The sequence below is a fragment of the Heterodontus francisci genome, chromosome 29 (genome assembly GCF_036365525.1).
Source record: "Heterodontus francisci isolate sHetFra1 chromosome 29, sHetFra1.hap1, whole genome shotgun sequence".
Lineage (NCBI taxonomy): Eukaryota > Metazoa > Chordata > Chondrichthyes > Heterodontiformes > Heterodontidae > Heterodontus > Heterodontus francisci.
In genome coordinates, this window is record NC_090399.1 from 27,519,701 (window position 1) to 27,530,015 (window position 10,315).

At 47.6% G+C, this 10,315-nt stretch overlaps 1 protein-coding gene across 1 annotated transcript in view; it reads left to right on the forward strand.

Moving 5' to 3' along the window:
• Nucleotides 1–10,315, forward strand: part of LOC137345727 (E3 ubiquitin-protein ligase TRIM39-like) — a 44,634-nt gene that overhangs the window by 19,831 nt on the left and 14,488 nt on the right. The window contains exons 3-6 of the mRNA XM_068008990.1: nucleotides 2,441–2,668; nucleotides 7,454–7,476; nucleotides 9,502–9,617; nucleotides 10,072–10,311. Of these exons, the coding sequence (XP_067865091.1) occupies nucleotides 2,441–2,668; nucleotides 7,454–7,476; nucleotides 9,502–9,617; nucleotides 10,072–10,311 (607 nt within the window). The remainder of the gene's footprint in view (nucleotides 1–2,440; nucleotides 2,669–7,453; nucleotides 7,477–9,501; nucleotides 9,618–10,071; nucleotides 10,312–10,315) is intronic.

Below are 10,315 nucleotides of genomic sequence, written 5' to 3' on the forward strand. Positions count from 1 at the left end.
ATTGTCACTGGAGAAGTAATCCAGAGGCCAAGGTGCTGGGAACATGGGTTCGAATCCCACCACGGCAGATAGTGATAACAAGCTGGAATTATTAAAGAAAAGCTAGTCTAATGGTGGCCATGGTTTAAAATGGTGACCCATTGTCGATTATCCTTTCGATTTCCCTCCCTTTCCGTCCTTACCTGGTCCGGCCTACATGTGTCTCCAGACCCACAGCAATGTGGTTGACTCTTAACTGCCCTCTGAAATGGCCTAGCAAGCCACTCAGTTAAGGGCAGTTCGGGATGGGCAATAGGTGCTGGCCCAAACAGCGATGCCCACATCCCGAGAACAAATAAAAAAATAATCAAACCGAGGCGGCTTCGGTGGATCAGGCATTCCGCCGGATGAAAGATGGTCACATACCCAAGGACCTTCTGCATGGTGAGGTAGACAGGGACAGACAACCGGTAGTAGTAGCCCAAAGCTCCACTTCATAGATGCCTGCAAGTGTGACATGAAGGCGCTAAATGTTGACAATCGCACTTGGGAGTCATTAGCTGGCGAAAGAGGGAAATGGTGACACATCCTGTGGACTGACATGCATGACCAGCAGTTTGGCAGCAGGTCCCAAAAAGTCACCTGGCAGCTTCATGTGCAGCACTTGCAGCAGAACCTGCCTCTCAGGGACTGGCCTCCATCCACAGCCATCAACAAAGGTGCACCATATGAAGACACCCCATCTAAATGTATTGTTTGCTGCGTGTCCATCATCTCTCGTAGATGGAAGGATGCTGGCCAGTGCCAGTGTGGAATTAGCTTGAGAGACTTGAGCTCAAAATTCAGGCTGATGGTTCCAGTGCAATACTGAGGGAGTGCTGCATTGTCGAAGGCACAGTACTGGGGGAGCACTTCACTATCGGGAGCACGGCACTGTTGGAGGGGCAGGACTGGGGGAGCGTGGCACTGTCGGAGGGGCAGGACTGGGGGAGCGTGGTACTGTCGGAGGGGCAGGACTGGGGAAGCATGGCACTGTCGGAGGGGCAGGACTGGGGGAGCGTGGTACTGTCGGAGGGGCAGGACTGGGGAAGCATGGCACTGTCGGAGGGGCAGGACTGGGGGAGCGTGGCAATGTCGGAGGGGCAGGACTGGGGAAGCATGACACTGTCGGAGGGGCAGGACTGGGGGAGCGTGGCACTGTCAGAGGGGCAGCACTGGGGCAGCACTCCACAAGAACACAAGAAAACAAGAAATAGGGGCGGGAGTAGACCATATGACCCATCAAACCTGCTGTGCCATTCGGTCGGTCATGGCTGATCTTTGGGCTTCAACTCTACCTCCCTGCCCACTCCCCATATCCTTTGATTCCCTGAGAGACCAAAAATCTATCTATCTCAGCCTTAAATTTATTCAATGATGGAGCATCCACAACCCTCTGGGGTAGAGAATTCCAAAGATTCACAACCCTTTGAATGAAGTAATTTCTCCTCATCTCAGTCCGAAATGATTGGCCCTTTATCCTGAGACTGTGCCCTCTGTGTTTTAGACTCCCCGACCCAACAGAAATAATCCCTCAGCATCTACCCTATCCAGCCCCTTAACATCTTGTATGTTTCACCTCTCATTCTTCTAAAGTCCAGAAGAATATATGCCCAATTTATTCAGCCTCTCTCACAGGACAAACCCCCTCATTCCAGGGACCAATTTAGTGAGCCTTCACTGTACAGCCTCCAACGCAAATATATCCTTTCTTAAATGTGGAGACCAAAACTGCACACAGGATTCCAGTCTCACCAAAACCCTGTACAATTGTAGCCTTCCTAATTGTGTGCTGCATCTGCGTTGGTGGTACAAGCACACCCAAGTCTATTTGAACATTTAAAAGATGCACACCTTTCAAAAAATATTCTGCTTTTCTATTCTTACGACCAAAGTGAATAACTTCACACTTCCCTACGTTATACTCCATCTGCCATCTTGTTGCCCACTCCCTTAACCTGTCTACATCTCTTTGCAGCCTTTCTGTGTCCTCCCCACAGCTTACCTGTCCACCAAGCTTCGTATCATCTGCAAACGTAGATACATTACTCTCTGCCTCTTCATCTAAGTAATTAATACAGATTGTAAATAGCTGAGGCCCCAGCACTGATCCTTGTGGCACCCCACGAGTTACAGCCTGCCAACTTGAAAATGCCCTGTTTATTCCCTTTCTTTTCTTCCTGGATGTCATTGAGTCATACAGCACAGAAACAGGCCCTTCGGCCCATTGTGTCTGTGCCGGCCATCAAGCACCTAACTATCAACCCATCCCATATCCATTCTAATATATTACCTCCAACTGCATGAGCCCTTATCTTGCCTATTAACCTTTTTGCGTGGCACCTTATCGAATGCCTTTTGTGTAAACGATTGCCCAGCTGTTAGTAACAGATTAACTGGCTTTGTGTGATGTCTGCTGCAGGACTGGGCACGGCAGACGGAGTCTCAGATCAAGAACTCGTTCCGTAAGTTCCATGTCTACCTGAATGATGAGGAGAGCTGCCTGATACAGCAGGTCAGACAAGAGGAACGAGATTCCAGCCGCAAGCTGCAGAGTATGATCGATGAGGTGTTCCGGGAGCTGAGCACCCTGCGGAATAACATCGAGGAAATCGAGAGGCAGATGAAGGACAGTGTTCTCAATCTGAAAGTAAGGTCCGTTGGGGATTAATGAGGGAACTCCGCACCGGCTAGACTCCTTCAGCCTCCAAATTGCATACAGTTGTATACCCTGCCTCAGCTCGCCTGCCCCTGAAACCCTCATTCATGCCCTTGTTACCTCTAGACTCGACTATTCCAACTCGCTGCTGACTAGCTACTCACCTTGCATCCTCCATAAACTTCAGATCATCTGAATTGCCGCTGCATGTATCTTAGCTCATCCGAAGTCCCGTTCACCCACCATGCCTGTGCTGTCTGTCCTGCATTGACTCCTGGTCAGGCAACACCTCAATTTTTTAAAATTCTCATCCTTGTTTTCAAATCCTTCCATGGACTCGCCCCTCCCTAATTCTGTAATCTCCCCCAGCCCTACTACCCTCCGAGATATCTGCTGTCCTCCAATTCTGGCTCATGAGCATCCCCGATTTTAATGGCTCCACCATTGGTAGCCATGCCTTCAGTTGCCTAGGCCCTAAACTCACCGCCTCGCTACCTCTCTTTTCTCCTTTTAAGAAACTTAAAACCAACTTCTTTGACCAAGCTTTTGGTCGCCTGACCTAATATCTCCTTACACGGCTCGGTGTCAAATTTTTATTTTTTTTAATTTTAGAGATACAGCACTGAAACAGGCATTTCGGCCCACCGAGCCTGTGCCGACCAACAACCACCCATTTATACTAACCCTGCAGTAATCCCATATTCCCTACCACCTACCTACACTAAGGACAATTTACAACGGCCAATTTACCTATCACCTGCAAGTCTTTGGCTGTGGGAGGAAACCGGAGCACCCGGCGAAAACCCACGCGGTCACAGGGAGAACTTGCAAACTCCGCACAGCCAGAATCGAACCCGGGTCCCTGGAGCTATGAGGCTGCGGTGCTAACCACTGCGCCACCCAAATTATCTGATAACGCTCCTGTGAAGTGCCATTTTATTACATTCAAGGCGCAAGATAAATGCAACTTGTCGTACACGAGGAATGCCCAAGCTTTTGATCTTGGGGAGTCTTGTAGGTGTGCACCCGGCAGCCTTGGAGCCATAGCAGTTGGAGGGTAAGGGATAATCGCAAAATTCCCACAATAATTAAAGAAATGGATGAATATAGGAAGAAGGTAAAAGAGGAAAGGGAATCAGTTAGGAGCCAAAGTAACTGGAGATTAGGGAGACGACTTTCTGCAGGTTTGTCCCGATCTCCTGCCATAATTCCAGTCGGAAGATTGACAGAATGGTTGGGAAATGGTGTAAGTGGTCCCACTGAGGTCCTTGTGCCATTTCTCTGGGGCTTGGTGGGGGTGCTGTTGGGGTCAGTGGGTGGGGACTGGGAATGTTCTGCCAAAGTTATGGCTCTAGATCCTGAGATTCACTCTCCCCCATCCCCTCCAAAAATTCCACATGTCGGATTAGAATAAATATTTATTTTGAAAAAAGGTGAAAGCTTTCTCTAAATATATGCAGGAAGTGGCAAAGGAAACAGATGGGCCTTGAGGGAGACTTGACAGCAAATGGCCAAGGATTTGCAGACATCCTTAATAGCTTCCTTGCATCCGTGTTTGGAATGAACCTGAGAATTTCCCTCCCTGTACAGGATTACAATCCAAGGAACAAGAGGAATGAAAGATATAAGATTGCACCAGGTTGCCTGATTTGCTCAAAATTGGCCAACCCAGCTGAAAAGTTTGAGGAAGTTCCAGTGTGAGTTATGTCTAGTCTCCATGGTCTTTAACACTGGTTTAAGAAACATTGCACTGGAAGCTGGCCATACGAACATACGAGTTAGGAGCAGGCCACTCGGCCCCTCGAGCCTGTTCCGTCATTCAATAAGATCATGGCTGATCTGATTGTAACCTCAACTCCACATTCCCGCCGACACCCAATAACCTTTCACCCCCTTGCTTATCAAGAATTTATCGACGTCTGCCTTAAAAATATTCAAAGACACCGCCTTTTGAGGAAGAGAATTCCAAAGACTCACGACCCTCTGAGAGAAAACGTCTCCTCATCTGTGTCTTAAATGGGCGACCCCTTATTTTTAAACAGTGACCTCAAGTTCTAGATTCTCCCGCAAGAGGAAACATCCTTTCCACATCCACCCTGTCAAGAGCCCTCAGAATCTTACATGTTTCAATCAAGTCACCTCTTACTGTTTATAAACTTCAGAGGCCATGCTCCCAGATCGAATTCATCGGCATGACGACAAAAGTAGGAATATCTCTGGCAGGTACTGATCTTAAACGGAGCTGAACCAAAGGTCTGATCGACTGCTCTGCTATAGAAGAGGTCAGAGTTCTACAGAGTGACTGGACCTTATTACTGGCTTTGCAGTTTAGAAGTCCACATGTTTTGTCGATATACCCTTTAAGGTTCAGACTTAAAAGGCACCGTGAGGCAGCTTTGTTAAAAGTTTTTAAACAGAAAGATTTAATTTACTCAGAAAGCGCCAAGTGTACACCAATGAAATTAATAAATGGTTCTGTACAATTATTTCCAGTTATTTAAAATCACAGGTGTTGGACTAGACGCTCTCACAAAAAGTGCTTATCTTTTTGTGCTAAACTCAATTTTAGCTCTATTCATAAAATTGCACCAGGTTACCACTCTTAAATGTATCAAGGAATATTCGTTGGTGCAAGGGGGGAAAAAAAATTGCTTTCTGAAATGCTGTCTGACATGTGATTATGCAAATAAGTTTGAGCAGAAACTTGAACCAAAACATCACTTTGAAAAACCAACACAATTTTGAAATGGAAACTTTACCCCATAGAAATGGCCTGATAGATGGCTGGAAGACACTAGAAGGAAGCAGGTTATATGGCTCAGTCAGACGTCAACGTGAAGCATTATAGCAGGTGACAAACTGAAACTGGGGAGTCGCACCACGGGATTAAATATTGTAAAAAGAAAGACTTGTATTTATGTATAGCGCCTTTCACAACATCAGCACCTCCCAAAGCACTTTGCAGCCAATGAAGTACTTTTGAAGTGCAGTCACTGTTGCAATGGTGGAAAACGTGGCAGCCAATTTGTGCACAGCAAGCTCCCACAAACAGTAATGTGGTAATGACCAATCTGTTTTTGTCATGTTGGGTAAGGGATAAATATTGGCCAGCACACCACGGAGGACTCCCCCGCTCTTCTTTGAAATAGTCTCATGGGACCTTTTACGTCCACCCTAGAGGACAGCTGGGGCCTCAGTTTAATGTCTCATCCAAAAGACCTCCAACTGCACAGCGTTCCCTCAGTGCTGCGCTGAAGTGCCAGCCTGGAATTTTGTGCTCACGTCCTGGAGTCACAACCTTCTGACTCAGAGGCGAGAGAGGTAACAACTGAGCCATGGCTGACACTGTAGAAACAATTTATGAAACGCAACAAACTGTAGACCTGTGAGGTTGACATCAGTGGGTGGATAAAATAATAGCATCTTGAGCGAGAGAGAGAGAGAGATAGAGCTTAGTCTGAACATAGAACAGTTAAAAAGTAGTCAAAATGAATTGACAGGTGGTAGGTGTAGCTTGGCAAATCTCTTTGGTGAGATAACCAAGTTAGTCATCCAGGCAATTTAGTAGGTATAATCTACTAAATTATCAAAACCTTTATTGGAAGATTACAAGATAGACAGGAAAGCTTCTGAAATAAAAACAAGAAATGCTGGAAATACTCAGCAGGTCTGGCAGCATTTGTGGAGCGAGAAGCAGAGTTAACGTTTCAGGTCAGTGACCCTTCATCAGAACTGACAAATATTCGAAATGTAAAAGGTTTTAAGCAAGTAAAGCGGGGCTGGGGGTGGGGTGGGCGGGGGTGGGGCAAGAGATAACAAAAGAGAAGGTGCTGATAGGACAAGGTCACAGAGAATAACTGGCTAGAAGGTCATGGAGCAAAGGCAAACGGTATGTTAATGGTGTACTGAAAGACAAAGCGTTTGTGCAGAGAGGGTGTTAATAGACAGTAAAGCACAAAGCACTCCAAGCACAAACATTTAAAAAAAAACAGAAACAGTGGGTAGGCACAGTAGAAACAAACTAAACAAACAAAAACAACTAAAATAAAATAACCAAAGAAAAAAGAACTAAACATAAACAGGGAGGCGGGGGGGGGGCGCCATGACCTGCTGAGTATTTCCAGCATTTCTTGTTTCTATTTCAGATTTCCAGCATCTGCAGTATTTTGCTTTTATTTTAGGGAACAATGAGACTCCTGGTTTATATCCCATTGAAGTCACTGGAGTATAAAATTGGGCATGGCGTAGAAGATGTGTTCATCCCAAACCTGCCCCATTCCCACTGGACAGGTTAGGTTAAAATCAGGGCTCCTGAGGGGGAGGGTGGTGGGGGGGGGGGGGGGGGGGGGGAGGGTGGTGGGGGGGGGGGGGGGGGGGGGTGGGTGGTGGGGGGGGGGGGGGGGGGGGGGGGGTGGGTGGTGGAGCCACACTTGCCTGGAGGATGGGATTGGAAATTTACCCCTAATAAGTAAGTATTCACAATGCCTTTATTTGAAACATGACAAGTGTCAGCCATGGCTCAGTGGGTTGCATTCTGAGTCAAAGATCCTGGGTTCAATTTCCTACTCCATTTCCTACATTATAACAGTGACTGCACTTCAAGAATGCTTCGATGGTTGTAAAGAGCTTTGAGACGCCTGGTGGTCGTGAAAGGCGCTATATGAATGCAAGTCGCAACTTCTAAACTTGTCCCTTTTTACAAGGCCAGTCTGCTCTTTGGCTCAGTGATCCTGAAATCCATGGCACTAACTAAGGACTTTTTCGTCTATTTTTCAGGGTCTAAAGGACATACAAGTAAGGTAAGTACACCACGGACAGATGAAATTTAACGCAGAGAAATGTGATGAATGAGGAAAGGCAATGTGAACAAAAAGGTACAATTTTAAAGAGGTGTATGAATAGAGAGACCTGGGGAATATATGTACATAAATCTTTGAAGGTTTGCAGATTTGTCTTCCTTAGAACAGAGAAAGTTAAGAGGATTTAAAAAAAAATTCTTTCATGGGATGAGGGTGTCACTGGCAAGGTCAGGATTTGTTACCCATCCCGATATGCCCTTGACATCTGAGTGACTTGCGAGGCCATTTCAGAGGGCAATGAAGAGTCAACCACATTGCAGGGTTCTGGAGTCACGTGTAGGCCAGACTAGGTAAGGACACATTCGTGAACCAGACGGGATTTTAACAACAATCAATGATAGCTTCATAGCCCTGTTACTGAGACTAGCTTTCAACTGCAGATTTTTATTAGTTAATTGAATTTATTAATAAATTGAATTTAAACCAGCCACCATGGTGGGATTTGAGCCCATGTCCCCAGGGCATTTGACTGGGTGACTTCAGTGACATTACCAATGTGTCACTGTGTCCCCTTAATTTGATAGAGCTTTTCAAAATCATGAAGCGTTTTGTAAATAAGAGCAAATAAGGAGAATCTGTTTGCACTGGCAGAAGGGCGACGCAGTGGTTAGCACCGCAGCCTCACAGCTCCAGCGCCCCGGGTTCAATTCTGGGGACTGCCTGTGTGGAGTTTGCAAGTTCTCCTTGTGTCTGCGTGGGTTTCCTCCGGGTGCTCCGGTTTCCTCCCACATGCCAAAGACTTGCTAGTTGATAGGTTAATTGGCCTTTATAAATTGCCCCTAGTATAGGTAGGTGGTAGGGAAATATAGGGACAGGTGGGGACATGGTAGGAATATGGAATTAGTGTCGGATTAGTATAAATGGGTGGTTGATGGTCGGCACAGACTCGGTGGGCCGAAGGGCCTGTTTCAGTGCTGTATCTCTAAACTAAAACTAAACTAAACTAAAGGGTCGGTTACCAGAGGACCCAGATTAAAGGTGATTGGCAAATTAACCAGAGGCGACATGAGGAAGCAGTTTTTTTTTATATAGTGAGTTGTGATCGGGAATGCATGGCCAGGTACGGTGATGGAAGGAGATTCAAGAGTAACTTTTTCAAAAGGGAATTGGATGAACACTTGAATTGCAGGGATATGGGGAAAGAATGGGACTAGTTGGACAGCTCCAACAAAGAGCCAGCACAGACACGATGGGCTGAACGGCCTCCTTCTATGATTGCGTGTGGCTCTGTATCTCTCCCTAGTGGTACACTGAGAAACCCAGATATAGAGAGAATGACGACAGCGTGTGAATTCACCAAGGTTGGAAAGAGTCAGGGAGGAGTCGAGCTCTCTCCGGCTTCCATTCCACCACTGACTCTTACTCCCCACTTTTTCTCCTCTCCCTGGACCAACAGCACCTCTTTTACCTTCTTGCTCAGCTCTGGTAACTTTGTCTCCTCGCTCCCACCCTCTGCCCCTTGAAGGGCCATTTTAACAGGCCCACTTTGGCAAACATGTGAGGCCTCCGCCCCATGCACCTGCTGCCCTTGACCTTCTAGGTGGCGGAAGTGCTATCGAAGAAGCCTTGGCAACTCACTGCAGCATATCCTGTGGATAGAGCACACCTCAGGAGTCAGGCTGGAATAGAGACAGGAGAAGATGTGGCAGACAGGTCGAAGGTTAGAGGTCAGAGAGGGTTCACCCATCAGGTGACAGCCTGCTTCGCTTCCAAGAGTGCGAGAGAGGTATGAGAACAGTCCCTGGAGATCCAGGAGCCGGGAATGTTTCACCAAACTGCGGCTGAAGGAAAAGCGTGAAACTTGACGGGTTCAGAAGATCGATCGACTTTTGTTAGGTGAAGGCGACAAGGGGTTTTGGAGCAAAGACAGCCATGATCTAATTGAAGGGTGGAGCAGGCTGAATAGTCTGCTTAGGTTACTGTGTTCCTAGATTTAACCTGTGCCATTGGTGACTTGTCTTGCAGACTGGCCTGCAATCTGCCCACCCCAGTGCTGATAATGCACAAGGTGCCGTTTGGGAAGTTTTCAGGACTCATGGAATACAGGGTGTGGAAAAAGCTGAGGAGGCTCCTGGATACAGGTGGGTGAGGCACGAGCGGAGCTGGTAGAGGCCTCGCCGCTTCACTTTCTTTCGAGAGGTGACGATTGGCAGTCGGATTGCGAGACTTACTCCAACAGACTGGTTTTGCTTAACAGCCCGGGGCTTTGTTTTGGCAACATGTTTAAATTTGGCTTTATTGAAAGAAGGCGGGACCGGTGAGGATAAAAGATCCCATTGTGTAGTGGCAAATTGCCACAGGGGCTCTGACACTGGGGGTGTGATTCAAGAGGCTGCACCCAGTCTCTCACTGCTATCTATCATCTGCTATCGCTCCTGTGAAGTGTGGGGCTTTTTACCCTGTTAAAGATGCTTTGTAAATGCAAGTTGCGTGTGTTGTTGTCAGATGAAAGACTGGGCTTCTCTTATTAGGAAGGGATTGAGCAGATTAACAGCTCAAGGACCAGTGTTAACCAGCTTTCTGTCTCTTCCACAGTGCCAGCCACCGTGACCTTGGACGCAGACACCGCCCACCCCAACCTGGTGATCTCGGCGGACCGCACCTCGCTGCAGCTGTCCGACGTACATCTGGCCCAGGACGTGTGCAGCAAGGTCAGCCTGGAGCCCTGCGTCCTGGCCTCCAAGGGCTACTCCAGTGGCTGCCACTACTGGGAGGTGGACGTGTCAGGCGAGAGGTGGGCGCTGGGGGTCAGCAGCCGCTCGGCGCTGTGCGACGGCCA